Source organism: Diospyros lotus, chromosome 8 (assembly GCF_014633365.1).
Source record: "Diospyros lotus cultivar Yz01 chromosome 8, ASM1463336v1, whole genome shotgun sequence".
In the NCBI taxonomy this organism is placed as follows: Eukaryota; Viridiplantae; Streptophyta; class Magnoliopsida; order Ericales; family Ebenaceae; genus Diospyros; species Diospyros lotus.
This window is the reverse complement of record NC_068345.1, coordinates 28,827,622-28,844,006: the sequence shown is the minus strand read 5'-3', so window position 1 is coordinate 28,844,006 and position 16,385 is coordinate 28,827,622. Positions and strand designations below refer to the sequence as shown.

At 38.6% G+C, this 16,385-nt stretch overlaps 1 protein-coding gene across 2 annotated transcripts in view; it reads right to left on the bottom strand.

The window, feature by feature from the left end:
• Positions 1-16,385, bottom strand: part of LOC127807704 (uncharacterized) — a 76,030-nt gene that overhangs the window by 12,437 nt on the left and 47,208 nt on the right. For both annotated transcript variants that reach the window (XM_052345744.1, XM_052345743.1), the window contains exons 6-7: positions 1,138-1,309; positions 101-229 (exon numbers count right to left, since the gene is read on the bottom strand). In XM_052345744.1, the coding sequence (XP_052201704.1) occupies positions 101-229; positions 1,138-1,309 (301 nt within the window). The remainder of the gene's footprint in view (positions 1-100; positions 230-1,137; positions 1,310-16,385) is intronic.

Sequence of the window (16,385 nt, the reverse complement as noted above, 5' to 3'; positions counted from 1 at the left end):
CAGACATGCAGACATTAAAATTAGCAAGTGAAACCAGCAATTCATTGGGCCAAAGCAATGACAATACAGCAAAAGAATGAAAAATAAGGCAAGATATTACCCTAATCAACTGGGCATCACGTGAAGCCCGATCACTCTTTTTCTTCATTTTATCAACTTGACGGATAACTTGATCAGCTACATCTCCAGCATTCATTCCTTGTAATGCCCCAAGTAATCTGCCTCTTGACTATTCATGAAAAATAAATTACTTTGTCAGCCAAGAGTTCCAGGCATAACAAGACACTAAAGTCCATAAAGATGAGAGGCCCAGGTAGGCAGAGTCCTACTAATGATGGGAGTATCTTAAATTCCTTTCTTCAATCTAGATAGGTTGGGAGCCCATCACATATTGTCAAATGTGTGTATTGCCCTACCGAACATGTAAGAAGAAGACCAAAAAGACCACATGTGAGGCAAGTGGTTGGAATGAAACAAGATTGTATTAAACACCTTGGTAGCAGACCCTTAAATGGTTGGAATGCTAGAATTTATGTAGCCAACCTACCTAGTGAGAATAAAGCTTGTGATTGTTGTTGTAAAACAAATAGTATTATTTAAAAATAAATACCAAAACTAAAAGGATAACTAGAAGTAAACTTCAGACTAACAATAAAAATAATAGAATTGCTTTTCCAATAAACAGTCCACTTTCAGCATGCAAGAGAGCAAGAGGGTCGAATGAAATAGGTATGTTGAAGAGAAAAACATCATAGGAACTTTCCAAATGAATGCTCAAGAATAGTTTGTCTAATTATGAGAAGCTAGAAAATTTGATAAAATTGAACAACATGGAGATTCACCAGTCAATTCAAATTTGGCAGCAGCCCAGGAAGAATTGAGGAATGGTGATTAAGTCCAAGCATGAAAGAAAAGATCCTCCTTCAATCTGGATCTCACTGACCTACTAAGTAGAAGTCTATTCGCTAACCGTCATGAATAAAGCAATAGAAAATCCCACAAATGGACACTGAACACCAGTTCACTTCATTTAGAAGTAAACGGAATCAAGATAAATGTTGAAAGACAACCAGCCAAAAATAACTAGAGCAGAGGACTACTCTAATTTGGGGAATGCGATGAAAGCAAAAAATTTACCTCCAATACGGCAGGATAAGTGCACCTAAGGAACCCCAGAAAAGCAGTTCTTAGAGAATAAAGAACACTGGCCATATGACATTTCGCTGTCTCCAAGTTTGGTTCAAAGTTAAGCAATGCAGAAAGAATGGAATTATAGTGGAGGGGTCTCTTCCTTGCAATGGTTGCTAGACTGTAAAATAAATATGTACAAGCTTGTTAGATGATGTACAAAATATAGGGAAAAGTGAGACAGTACAAGCAAGATGGCATAAATATAGGAGCACCATGGCAGCAAAACTCCATCATATACATGTAAAGCAACCCACTGTCCACAAACTGACAAAAAGCACAGGCTATAAACTGAATGGCTTTCAAACAAGACCATGACAAAGCAACCCACTGTCCACAAACTGCAAAAAGCACAGGCTATAAACTGAATGGCTTTCAAACAGCTGGGAAATTTTGGCAATGAATTGGCAATGAACTCTTATAATAACTACAGCGCAGAAAGTTTAATTTCAACAATTCTAACTAACAGATTTAGAGATTGGGACGTCAAAGAGACCCAGTCAACTAGATATCCACATCAGACCTCACACCAAAGTAATGACCTATCCTGAAATATAAAAAGAATAAAATCTGAACTGCATTAAATAATATAAACAGCTGCAACATTTATGAAAAAATAATGAGTAACAAATTTTGTTGGTGAACTCTAGTAAAGGAACAATAGACTTCAGCTACTCAAGTCACAGTTTTACCACACAACCATCCCTCCCTCCCTCTTATTTATGATCCTATATGTGGTTTTCTTGAGCTAAAGAAAAAAAAAAATAATAGTGTATAAATTATGAAAATGCATTAAATCAAAGTAAAGTACTTAGTCTGTCACTAGATAGTAGACTTCTTAATATGGATACTGTTTGGAAAATAAATTTGAGTAAACTTTCAGTGCATCAACCAAAAGAATCTTTTGTTTTTTGTATGAAAAAAAGAAAAAGGAAAATATACTGTTGGGTTAACACTTTTGAATTTTAGTTCTAACAAGTGATAAATGAATACCCAGCATCTTTGAATTTCATTCAAGATTGGAATTTTGGTGCATCAAAAAAAAAAAAAATGCAGAAAGATACTGCACGGATAATGCTTTGGAATTAAAGTTGTAACAGTGAAGGATCAATATCCAACATTGCAAGAAATACACTGCTGGGCAAGGCTTTTTCAGTCAAAAAACATTGTAACAAGTGATGGATCCTTGACGACAATTTTTGTATTTCATTCAAGGAGGATGCACAAGAATGTAAAACTTAGGCTATGTTCAAATTGAAGGGATGGAGAGGAAAGGGAGGGTATCAAGAGGCTATGTTTGAATTGAAGGGAAGGGGAAAGAATTCCTTTGTTTGGAAGAAACATAAAAGAAAAAAAAAAATCAGCAGGTAAGGGGATCGAAGGGGACCCAATCCCCCTCCTTTCTCCAAAATCTCGTACCCCTCAAATCAGAGGTAAGTGAGGAATGCTTGCATTTTGTCACTAAAACCTTTCCCTTTGATTTCATTTTTTTTAACTCCCAAACACAGGGAATGGAGTTCCCTTCCTTTTCCTCAATAAACATCCAAACAAGGGAAAGGTAACTCCCCCTCTTTCCCCCCCTTCCCTGTCCTTTCTTTTATAAACCCTTCCTTCCCTTCCCTTCAAAAACTCCCAAACATAGCCTTAGTGAAGCAAACAATATGAAGTCAATAGCATAAAAGCAAAATCTATCCACATTGAAGACTTTTACAGCTGCTTCATATGCCATTTAACCAAAGCTACAACCTCATGTGCATTATGAGCAATATTAAAGACACATGAAACACCACCTTGAAAGAAATGACACATAACTCAAGCAACAAGGATACAAACAAGGCTCTGCAACTCTGCAATTACAACTCAACAGTATCTTGTGGCAGGGTTGTTTCACTGCTGAATCACCGCTCAGTAGGCATCCTCCTATAGTGTCTCCCCCAACAATATGGCATTAAAATAGTACCTCTTTCAACTGCTCCATGTATATCTTACCCAACTTTCAAAAAGCATTGCCAATAAATGGCCAATTATATCAGAAAATCTCTTAGAAGTAATAACACTTGTCTCTAAAATGCACAAACATGAAAGAGCATCTACTATAAAAAAAGACCTTAACCATTCCGAAATTCTAGTTACGATCTTTATCATCAGTGACGTAAATTCATTATGCAAGTAAATATTACATGAAAAGCACATCAAATTAGCAATACAAAGTCCATTGCCCTTCTTCGCACTATGACATCTCTCAGTTGAGAAAACCTCCCATGCAATACAGCTGCTTTAGATTTCAAAATTAGCATGTGTAGAGAAACTTTTATACAAATGGGATATTACTGCTTCCAATAATATGTAAGAAAGAAGCAACCCAATCCCGTTGAATATGGAGCAGATCACAGAAAGCAAGCCCCTTTAATCTTAAGAAGGTAACATGTCTATAATCATTTACCAACTGCAAATTATTGGAACAAAAAGGATATAAAAGCAGATCTTCCCATAATATTCCAAAAATCAATTTTGGTTACAGATTGCAATAGCAAACTGTTAGAAGATACCGAGATTCCTATACATATTTGGAGATTGACATACATGATCCATGTTTCTATACTTTTCATCCTAAATCTTTCTTCTATGAGATCCTATCTTGACTGTATATTTGTGAATATTCCCTAAATCCAATTTAGGAAAATTCCAATTATGGAAGATTAGTTTGTATATATTCTTGTAAACCTACAATGAGTAAGATGTTGGATTTTTTGGCTACCTTTGACATGGTATCAGAGCCCTAGGTTCATATTTCTGGGGTGGGGTCAACCACTGTTTTTTGTGGCTTTCGTTGATGGCAGCCTACATTGTTATCCAATCGACTTACATAGCTCCCAAAACAGACTCCAAGAAACCAGTGGTACAACAGAAGTAGTTTTTGCTGGAAGCAATAGCACAGCCTCAAGTGGCGAGATGCAGAACATTTAGATAGCCTACAGACTGAATGGGAAGAACTACCTAAAGTGGTCCTAGTTGATCCAGACGTTCATGAAGGGAAAAGGGAAGTTGAGTCGCTTACTTGGAACCAGACCTAAGAAAGAGGATCCCGTGTATGCTGCCTGGGATGAAGAGGATTCATTAGTCATGTCTTGGCTTTGGAATTCTATGTTGCCCGAGATTAGTGACACCGCTATGTTCCTAAGCACTGCTAAGGAGATTTGGGATGTTGTGAATCTCACATATTCGAAGGTCCATGATGCTGCTCAAATCTATGGGATTAGGACCAAAGTGGCAGCCACTAAACAAGGATCTCGGTCAATTACCAAGTATGCCAATCTCTTGCAAACTTTGTGGCAAGAGTTGGATCATTATTAGTGCATTCAGATGAAATGCAGTGAAGATGCAGCCATACACAAATAGTTTGTTGAAAAAGAAAGAATTTATGATTTTCTTGTTGATCTCAATTTAAAATTTGATGCAGTGAGAGTTCAGATCCTTGGGAAGGAGGATTTGCCTTCTCTCATTGAGGCAATCTCAATTGTTTGTGCAGAAGGAGGACAGAGGGGAGTGATGCTTGACATCTCTCCTACAGATAGTTCAGCAATGGTCACTGTAAAGGGATCTAATTTGGACAAACAGCCTACAGAAGAAAGGAAGGCATCAGATTTCTCAAAAACAATCAACAAAGACTCCCTTGGTGTAACTATTGTAAGAAGCCCAGGCATACCATAGATAAGTGTTGGAAGCTCCATGGTAAGCCACCAAAGGGAGGACAACCAAAAGGGCAGGGACAAGTGCATGTGGCCAGCAGCATGCTTGGAGAGAACAAAGGGAAGGACGGCATGCAGATGGCATGCCTCTCCCTTTCTCCCCCTTTTCCCCTCTCTTTCTCTCCTAATTGGTTTTGTCTGATTTGCGCTGATGTGTGAGGGTTTAGGGTTTGAGTATTTAAGTGGAAGTGAAGAAGAGGGTTTAAGATTTTTGGTTGCCCTTTTTGCTATTACTCTCTCGGCTATTAGCATCCTTCATATTCTAGAAACAAATACCCTCCTCTCCTCTTGCTCCCCATTGCTTCTTCTTGTATTTGCTATTGCAGCAATCCATTCCAATAGTGAGACTGTTTGGATTTGGACTCTTGTTTCCTCTAAACCCAAATTACAACCACATCTCGGCTATCACATAAGTTTCTTGCAAGATTCTTCTATTGTTTAGAGCGTGGACTTATTAGGGCCCTTGTGCAAGCGAGGGGCAAACTGGTCATCCAATTATTGCATTTGGAGCAGTACGTGACTGTTCGGGAGCTGCCTTCAATAGCCCTTGGTGAGGATAGGAGCTGCCTCAAATGCATTTCAGCATCTACATCCACAATGAAATCTTCTAGTGAGGTATAATCTTTAAACACCCTAAGGATGGTTTCGTTTTTATTGTATGTGGTTGTTAGATACCGGGTCTTACAAGGTGATCTTGTTTTCTTCCGTTGCCAATTTTATGTTGTTTTTGAAAAGGTGTTGAAAACTGACTAAAACCTTTGCATGAACCACCAAGTGTTGGTGTTCCCTTTCTATCCTAACTGTATATGTGTGAATATTCCCTGTGAGAAAATAATTATGAGAAAAAACTTAAGAGACTAGCCTCTCTTAGCTTGTTATTTATAATAAGTATAATGGGCCTTAAATCTATGGGCTTAATCTAATTACAAAAATAAAACACACATATAATAACTATAATATATACTAATAATTCTAACACTCCCCCTCAAGTTGGAGCATAGATATCATAAGCACCAAACTTGTTACAAATATATTCCACTCGAGGACCCTTTAAAAATTTGGTGAAGACATCTGCAAGTTGATCATTAGAGTTAATAAACTTTGTAACAATAACACCTTCAACCAACTTTTCTCTAACAAAGTGACAGTCGATTTCAATATACTTAATCTGCTCATGGAACACTGGATTAGAAACAATGTGTAAGGTAGCATGATTATCACAAATAATCTTCATAGGAGACACTTCACAAAACTTGAGTTCCTGCAGAAGTTGTTTAAGCCAAATGAGCTAACAAGTTGCATTAGCCATATACTTTGCCTCTGCACTAGATCTAGCTACTACATTATGTTTCTTACTTTTCCAAGAAACCAGATTTCCTCCCACAAGAACACAATACCCAGAAGTTGACCGACAATCAGAAGGAGATCATGCTCAATCTGCATCTGCATAACAACAAATATCTATGTGTCCCTTACCCTCATAAAGTAACCCTTTACCTGGTGCTCTTTTGATATATCTCAGAATCCGGATAACAACATCCCAGTGAGAATCACATGGAGAACTAAGGAACTGGCTAACTACACTCACAGCAAAAGCAATGTCAAGACGAGTGACTGTGAGATAGTTTAACTTATCTACTAGTCTCTTATACCTTCCAGGGTCTGAATAAAGTTCTCCTTGTCCTGGCAAGAGTCGGACGTTCAGGTCCATTGGGGTGTCAACTGGTTTTCAATTCACCATACCAGTTTCTTCTAAGATGTCAAGTGCATACGTCCTCCGAGAAATTGAGATACCATATCCTAATTGAGCAACTTCAATACCCAAGAAATACCGAAGTCGGCCTAGGTCTTTGGTCTGAAAGTGTTGATGTAGATGTCCCTTCAGCTTCTGTATTTCAACCTGATCACTCATTGTGATAACAATGTCATCTACATAAACAACAAGGTAGATACATAAGGAAGAAGAATGGCGATAGAAAAACGAATGATTAGCCTCACTTCGAGTGAGACCAAAGGCTTGAACCACAGTGATAAACCTGTCAAACCACGCCCGTGGAGATTGTTTCAGACAATAGAGAGACTTCTTGAGTTTGCAGACTACATTGGACTCCCCCTGAGCAACAAAATCAAGTGGTTGCTCCATATATACCTCTTCTTGCAAATCACCATGAAGAAAGGCATTTTTAATATCAAGCTGATAAAGTGGCCAATGACGCGTAGCAGCCAGAGAGAGAAAGAGGCGAACAGAGGCCATTTTCGCAATAGGAGAGAAAGTATCGCTGTAATCCAGCCCATAGATCTGTGTTAAGTTTTTGGCAACCAAGCGGGCCTTAAGATGTTCCACCTGGCCATCAGGACCCACTTTGGGAGTGAATACCCAACGGCAACCAACGGGAGTCTTTCCTGGTGGTAAAGACACCAAATCCCAGGTACCATTTGAATGTAAGGCATCAATCTCATCTAACATAGCCTGGCGCCAACCAGGATGGGACAGAGCTTCACCTGTGGTTTTAGGGATAAAAACATAGGAAAGGCTCGAAACAAAGGCACTATAAGAAGGAGACAAACGTTCATAGTATAAAAAGTTATAAATAGGATGGGGATTACAAGTATATTGTGTACCTTTGCAAAGAGCAATAGGGAGATTGTCAAGCTCAGGATCTGGGGCAGGAGGGACCATAAACGGAGAGAGTGAGTCAGGAGAGTCTTGGCTGGAGGAATGTTGGGGCCGGTAGCAGGATGAGGATGACGGTGATATGTAAGAAGTGGAGGAGTCATGGTAGGTGGACCAGAAAACGATAGGGTAGGCGCCACAGAGAAGATAGACAGACCCGAGAAGGATAGCGGAAGAAAAGAAAAAGGAACAGACAAAACCTGGTGAAGACTCTGTGAATCAGGCTAAGCAACCGAAAAAAAAGACTGATGTTCAAAGAATGTGACATCAGCAAACAAAAAATAGCGATGCAGTTCAGGAGAGTAACACTTTGCAGCAAGCTTATCCTGTCCAGGTGAAAAAGAATGCACAAAACAAATACATCCAAAAACACGAAGAGGAACAAAATAAAGTGGTTGTGTAGGGAACAAAAGGGAATGAGGAATTTGCTCCTGTAACGCTAAAGATGGCATGTGATTGATTACATAACATGCAGTTAGAACAGCATCGCCCCAAAAATTGGTAGGAAGATTGGCATGTATAAGGAGCGTCCATGCAATCTCAATAAGATGGCAATTCTTACGCTCAGCAACCCCATTTTGTTGAGGTGTGTAAGGACAAGAAGATTGATGCAGGATGCCATTAACAATTATCAAGGTAGTAAATGGAGAAGAAAAATACTCAGGGGGCATTATCACTACGGAAGGCACATATAGAAACTCCAAACTGTGTTTTTATTTCAATCGTAAATGTCTGAAAAATAGAAAATAACTTGGACCGACTCTTTATAAGAATCAACCGAGTGCAACGGGAAAAGTCATCAATGAAAGTAATGAAATATGAAAAACCAAGAGTAGAATTGATGAGACTGGGCCCCCATACATCAGAGTGCACAAGGGAAAAGGGAGCCTCAGCTCTATTATTGACCCGACGAGAAAAAGAATGACGAGCATGTTTACTACGTTGACACAACTCACAATTAAACATGGATAATGACGACAAACTAGGAACTAATTTCTTCAATTTGGAGAGATTGGGATGACCGAGACGATAATGGAGAAGATCTGGGGAAGCGGCTGGTGCAAGCTACCAATAAACTAGGCACAGCAAGATGATAATAACCCTGTGACTCACGCCCTACGCCAATCATCCGCCCCGTACCCTGGTCCTGAACACAAACAGAGGTAGGAGTAAAGATAACAAAACAGTTAAGGGTTTTGGTAAATTGGCTAACTGAAATCAAATTAAAAGGACTATCAGGAACATATAAAACATAATTTAATGAGAAAGACGAGGTGGGTGTGATTTGACCGATTCCTTTAACTGCAGTTTTGGTGCCATCAGCCAGGGTAACAGTAGGTAAGGTATCAGAATAGGTAAGTGAGGAGAAAAGAAGTTCATTACCACACATATAGTTAGTGGCGCTAGAATCTATAATCCAAGGATTAATGGATGAGCCTTGAGCAACATAAGCAACAGGATTACCAGGATGAGACGGCTGGGTAGCCTGAAACTTCAAAAAGGTATCATACTCAACTACAGACATAGGTACCAATTGCGAACCTGATGGAGATTGAGCAAGACTAGGATCGCTCGGAAATACATGAGCTGTACTGGTAGATGATATAGGTGGAGCAGCTGGCCGATCATGTTTCTCCCAGCATTTGTCCTCAAGATGACCCAGTTTCTTACAAAAGGTACATTATGGACGTGAGCGATTATTATTGCGTCCTCTATTTCCTCCTATGGTTGAAGCCTGAGACACAAGAGCTGAAGATTCGGCTAGAGGAACAACATGAGAAGAAGAAGACATACCATGTGCACCTGTCATATTCAACAACCTTTTGAAAAAGTCCTTATGGTAGGGCTAGCGGAGCTGGTCAAGATTTGATGCCTGATGGCGTTAAACTCTGGTTTCAGACCGGAGAGAGCAATAACCATAAAAAACTTCTCTCGTTAAGCAATCTGTTCGGTGCGGGTCGTAGTGAGAGGAAGAAGAGCATCAAATTCTCGCATGAGAGCTTGAACCTGCCCCAGATAAGGTTCTATGGACGACTCCTGCTTGAGATTCTTGATATTAGAAACCACAGTGTACAAACGTTGGATGTCGTTTGTATAACACTCTTCAGCTTCCTTCCACACATCAACACAAGTTTCAAAGGGGCGAAAGAGCTGCATGATGGAAGAATCAATAGACTGCCATAGGAGGCTACATAACTAGGCATCAACTTGTTCCCATCTAGCCCAATTCGCTTCTAGCACACTTTTAACCTTTGTGGTAAGATGATATGCTTGGCCTTGCCCTTTGAACCACATTTTGACAGAGGTTGCCCATGAGAGATAATTGGCTGACCCTACCAACTTGACATTAGTAATATTGGTTGTCCCAAGATTGGAGACAGTAAAGGATTGAGAGGCGGTAGGGGCAACAAGTGCCGAAGCGAGAATAGCACCGGCAGAAACAGCGTCATTGAAATCAGACATGGCAAGGGTTTCGACACTAGAAGTGGCTTGAGGAATCGCCAGCGATAAGATCTAGAGAAGCCGGAAAAAAGTGGTCGGAGAACGCGTTGTCACTCACCGGAGCGTGGAGACGGAGGCAGCAATCAACGGCAGCGTGCAGGGGCGCGTGGGTGGTTCAGCAGCGACGAGTCTTCGGCGGTTGGCCGATCTAGGGGCGACGAACCTGATGGTGGTGGCAATCGGCCGATCCAATTTAGGAAACTTCCAATTATGGAAGATCAGTTTGTATATATTCTTGGAAACCTACAATGAGTAAGATACTGAATTTTTTGGCTACCTCTATCACAAACCAATACCATTTCCTAAAAACAGAATAACCTTACAAGTAATTGTGAAAAATTAAATAAAAGGTAGGCTAGTCATACATATAAAGTGTGCTTGGAGTCCAAGCACAAGAACAGCCACAAGCTCACACCTAGTGAACAAGGCTCCCATTTATCCAAAATGTGTATAAAATACTTACCCACCATTGCTTTTAATATATACCTATAAAGAGGTAATGCAAACTCATAAAATCACAAATAACAAATAACAACAATATTATTTCAACTACTATAACAACTAATATTATTTCCACAAACTACTATAAGACTAAAACATCAAAATGAAACATTATTTCAAATTCAAGTTTCAACACAATTAGACAAAAACATGAAATGATGAGCAAGTAAAATGAAATGCAATTTGCAAAACATAGCGAATTTGCTCTTTATCTTTTCAGAATGGGGGTTTTGTTTCAATTTTTTAAGGTTAGACATGTATTTGCTTCAATGTTATTACAGTTTGAAATAATCTATTTTAATCTTTCCAGGATGGGGATTAAATGTTATTAGAGTTTGATACAATAGTTGCTTTAAAATTTAGGGTTTGGTATAACTTTGTTTTAGTCTTTTGAGGTTTTTTTCTTGGATTTATTCCTTTCAAGTTTTGAAATTTGTTTTATTTTTTTCTCTAGTTAGTAAGTTTTAATATTATGAGGCACAAGACGTGCATGCTTCAATGCCTAGGCAGGCACCTCATGGATGGCGACTCACCTCAGATGTGTAGAGGCAAGAAGAGATGGGCCACTGTGCCCCTCATGCCTAGGCATGCTTAAGATATTCGTGCATTGTCATTTTGGCAACTGGCTTGAATTACATTTCCAATTGGTTTCTTACTCCATTCTTGAAACATTATGTGAGAAAACAATTATGAGAGAAAAACCTAAGAGATTAGTCTCTTAGTGTGTTATTTATAATAGGCACAACGGGTATATTAACCTACAGGCTTAACCTATGGACTTAGCCTAATTACTCATAGTTATAACAAATAAATAAATAAAAACACTAACAATAATATGCAATATATCTAATTATACTAATAATTCTAACACATTACTTCAATTTGCATAAAGATCCACAATTCCACCATCATCTAGTACTCTAAGAAAATTAATATTGTAGATTTAGACAAAAAATCAACATCCCTCCATTCAAAATTTACAAATCAATATATATGGTACAGATGTAACCGCTCTATAGAGGTTGGTTATGACTTAGAAACTACCAAACAAGGCAGTGGGAAAAGAGATATCCTAAGAATAAAATTATAACAAACTATACACTCAAATAGAATATTCAAAACTGAATAACTACATATTTTCTACACTCCCCCTCAAGATGGGTTGTAAATGTGAAGTAAACCCAGCTTGGATCTCATATCCTCAAACTTGATCTTCGGTAAAACCTTGGTTAGAATGTCTGCAATTTAAAGAGAAATAGGTATGTAGGAAATATTGATAGTACCATCTTCAACTTTTTCTTTTATGAAGTGTCTATCTATCTCCACATGTTTAGTTCGATCATGATGAACTGGATTTTTAGCTATGCTCATAGCAGCTTGATTATCACACAATATGTTAATTTGATCACTTGATACAATTTTAAGTTCAAGGAGCAATTGCTTTAACCACATTCCTCTGCATATTCCATGAGCCATTGCTCTAAATTCAGCTTCTGCACTTCTTCGAGCCACAACTGTTTGCTTATTGTTGCGTCAAGTTACTAAGTTTCCCCATACATAAGTACAATATCCAGAAGTTAACTTGCGATCAGTAATAGAACCAACCCAATCTACATCAGTGAATACCTCAATATTCCTCTTCTTAAAGTATAGACCTCCCCTAAAAGTTTTCTTTAGGTATCTCAAAATGTGATATAATCAGTTCATATGCTCTTCAATGGGATTGTTCATAAATTGACTGGCTACACTTACTGCCAAACCAATATCAAGCCTTGTATGTGATAGATAAATAAGTTACCAACTAGTCTTTGACATCTTCCTTTGTTAATAGGAGCATTTTTCCTTTCCTCTCTATCTTTAGTTGTAATCTCCATTAGAGTATTTGAAGGTTTGCATCCAAGCATTCCATTTTCCTTAAGTAGATCAAGAACATACTTACATTGAGAAACTACAATACTTGTCTTGAATCTTGCAATTTCCATCCCAAGAAAATATTTCAGATTTCCCAAGTCTCTGACTTCAAATTCATTTGCTAGAAACCTCTTGACTTCGCTAATCTCCTCTTCATGATCTCTTGTTAGGATTATATCATCCACATACACAACAATAATGAATATTCTTCCACTAGGAGAATTGTTTAAAAACAAAGCATGATCATATTGACATTGTGAATAATCAAACTTCTTTACTGCTTAGTAAATCTGCCAAACCAAGATCTACGAGACTGTTTGAGACCATAAAGAGATTTCTTTAACTTATAGACTTTGTTTGAATTTGTTTAATCCTTAAGACCTGCCAGTATCTCCATGTATACCTCATCTTCTAAATCTCCATTGAGAAAAGTATTCTTGATATCAAATTGATATAATTTCCAGTCATAATTTACTGCAAGAGATAAAAGTACTCAAATTGTATTTAATTTAGCAACAGGAGCAGAAGTCTCTTGATAGTCAATACCATAAGCTTGTGTAAAACCTTTAGCAACAAATCGAGCTTTGAACCTTCCAACACTTCCATCTGCTTTGTGCTTAATGGTAAAAATCCATTTGCATCCAACTAGATTCTTTTCAGGAGGTAAAACTACATCCCAAGTTCCATTCTCTTCAAGTTCTCTAATTTCATCATTTACAACTTGTTTCCATTTAGGTATCTAGAGAGCTTCTTGTATATTATTAGGAACTTGAATATCTGTGAGTTTTAGTAGTAAAAACATGGTATTTTGGGGACAACCTCTTGTAAGATAGGAAATTTCATATGGGATATTTCGTGTAAGACCGTACACCTTTTATTTGGGCAATTGGTAGATCAAGATCATCTAAATTCACCTCTTTTGAATTAGAAATAGTGTTACCTTTTTGTGTCTCTTTTGGAATTGAATTTGGTTTAGCTTCATGCTTAGTAGTGAGTTGCACTTGTTATTCTACATGTCCTTGATTTTTCTTCCTTCTAGAATAGATTGTTAGGAATCTAGCCTGACTGTAACTTCTTTGATGAAAGAATTGAAAGAGAAGGAGAAAATAGAGAGAAAATAGGGAGGAAATGAGGGGAGAAGAAAGAAACTAAACTCTCTGATTTTCCAAAGAATCCCAATGCATCTCACGAGTGGCTAATATAGCCCACTCTTACAAGAATAAAGTAGTGGGAAAGGAAATGGATGGTAACTGCTAGTTATTGTACATAATTGTATGTTACTGTTCATGCTAAATTATAAATACAGAAAGAAAAATAAATTACAGAAAATAAGACTAAAATTAATAATAGAAAATAAGACTAAAATTAGGTAATAATCTGCTGCACCAATGGCCTGGATGTCTACCTACATCCAGGTCATGACATTCTCACCGCCTTAAAACCTTTCTTGTCCTCAAGAATTAAAGCAAGTGAGTAGCTCAAGGGAACTAGGTTAGCAAGTCTGGTAAGTACTCCCAAGTAGTATGATCTGGATGCAGATGTGACCAACAAACCAGCACTTGGGTAAGGGGTATAGCATCCTTATAAATCACCCATTTGTGCCCAAGATGGCCAAGGGCTCCACCTCTGTCGAGTAGTCATCAAGTATAGGTGGGAATTATGTGTTAGGAACATCCCAAAAGCCAATTGTTTTCTTGAGTAAGGAAACATGAAATACCAAGTGTATGGTAATGTGGTCGGGTAGCTGTAGTTTGTAAGCAACAAGACCCACCTTCACTATGATGGAATAGGTCCATAATATTTAGGACTAAATTTGGAGATAGGAGAAGAATAAGAAGACTTCTGCTAGGTGCTATTGACCTTAAGATAGACCAAATCCCCCACCAGGAATTCTTCATCACTTCTTTTAAGATTTGCGTATTGTTTCATTCTATTTGGGGCCTTAGCCAATTCCTCTTTAAGCAATCCCAACATTTCTTGCCTCTGTTGCTAGTATTGGTTCACCATTGAAATTGTTGGAGTAGGTCCCACAATGGTCGGTAACAGTGGGGGTTTAAAACCAAAAAGAGCCTTAAAGGGGGATATCTTAATTGAGGTGTGGTTACTAGAATTGTACCACCATTGGACAAGGGATAACCACTTATGCCAGCTCTTTGGCTTTAGGAAACAAATACATCTCAAATAGACTTCTACACATTGGTTGACTCTTTCAGTTTATCCATCTGTTTCAGGATGATAAGCTGTTGACATGTGTAGCCCTGTCCCCAAACTCCTAAAAAGTTCCTACCAAAATTCACTTGTAAACACTTTGTCTTTATCAGAAACAATAGATTGTGGCACCCCATGTAGCTAGACAACCGCATCTAGAGATACCTTTGCCACTTCTTGTGCAGTGAATGGGTGAGAAAGGCTCAAAAAATGAGCAAACTTTGATAGCATGTCCACTACCACTAAAATCACATCTTTTCTCTCCGATTTAGGCAACCCCTCAATGAAGTCCATGGAAATTCCAGTCCAAGCCTGATTGGGGATGTCTAGTGGTTGTAGTAGGCCTGTTCATGCTTGCAATGCTGACATATTTCGTAGGCCGTCACATATTCAATAACAGTTCTCTTAAGATTAGTCCAATAGAATAGTTGCCTAACCTTATGGTAGGTAGCCCTTATACTTGAATGTTCCCCCAACGGTGAGCTGTTTAGAGTCCGCAAAATCTCTCTTTTAAGCTGCTCATCGTCACCAATAACCATTTTTCCATTAAACCTAATGATACCATTAGCTAGGGTGTACCCAGGTTTACTACTCAGGCTGACTGATAATTGGGTCAGGAGGTCTTGAGTCCATCCTACAACTTCATAGCTGTCAGTAATTTCTCTCACACAATCTGGCACTACTGAAGTAATAGCATTATAGTCCCCACTCTCCACCTGCCTGGACAAAGCATCGGCTGCCACATTCTCTTTGCTTTAGCGGTATTGAATCACATAGTCAAGGCCTAGGAGTTTAGACATACCTTTTCTTTGTAGTTGTGTGCGTAGTTTTTGTTGCATGAGGAACTTTAAACTCTCATGGTCAGTTTTAATGATGAATTGACTGCCCTCTAGATAGTGCTACCATTTTTTCACAGCCACTAGGACAACAATCTGTTCCTTAACATCCACACTTAGGCCCAAATGTTTTGGTGCAAGAGCCTGGCTAATGAAAGTTAGTAGCTTACCTTCCTGCATTAAGACTACACCTACTCCCCTATCACAAGCATCTATCTCTAACACAAAAGGTTTCTAAAATCAGGTAGAGCCAACAATTCATAACCTGATTTAGTTGAATAAAGGCTGCCTCTACTTGAGGATTCCACCGAAACCCCTCCTTAAGCAATTTTGCACTGCTTCCCTGGTGGCAGTGTTGGTGGCCATGTTATCCTCTCGGCAATGGCTCAATTCTTCTTGGGTCCGCCGCAAACCTAACTCCATGGTCTCCAACTTCACTTCCACCTGCTTCAAGCGAGTTCCCTCTACCATTTCCACGATCAATTTCTTCTTGTTAACTCTGATGGTCAACATAACTACCTCTAGTGAATCAATAACTGCATCAATTCTTCTTCCTAAAGCCGGTAACTGCCTTGATCTACTCCCGAAATCAGTCATTACTAGGTCGAAGTCACTGCTAAGGCTTGTCGAACTAGCCGAGAACCTGGTGGCTTTGATACCAAGTTGTCAAGAACCCAGCCTGATTGCAATTTCTTTGATGAAAGAATTGAAAGAGAGGGAGAAAATAGAGAGAAAGTGTTGTGAATCAAGGCAGTGAACAAAAGCAGAAAAATCAAGAAGATTTACCATAAATCAAGGAAGGAAGATTTGCCACAA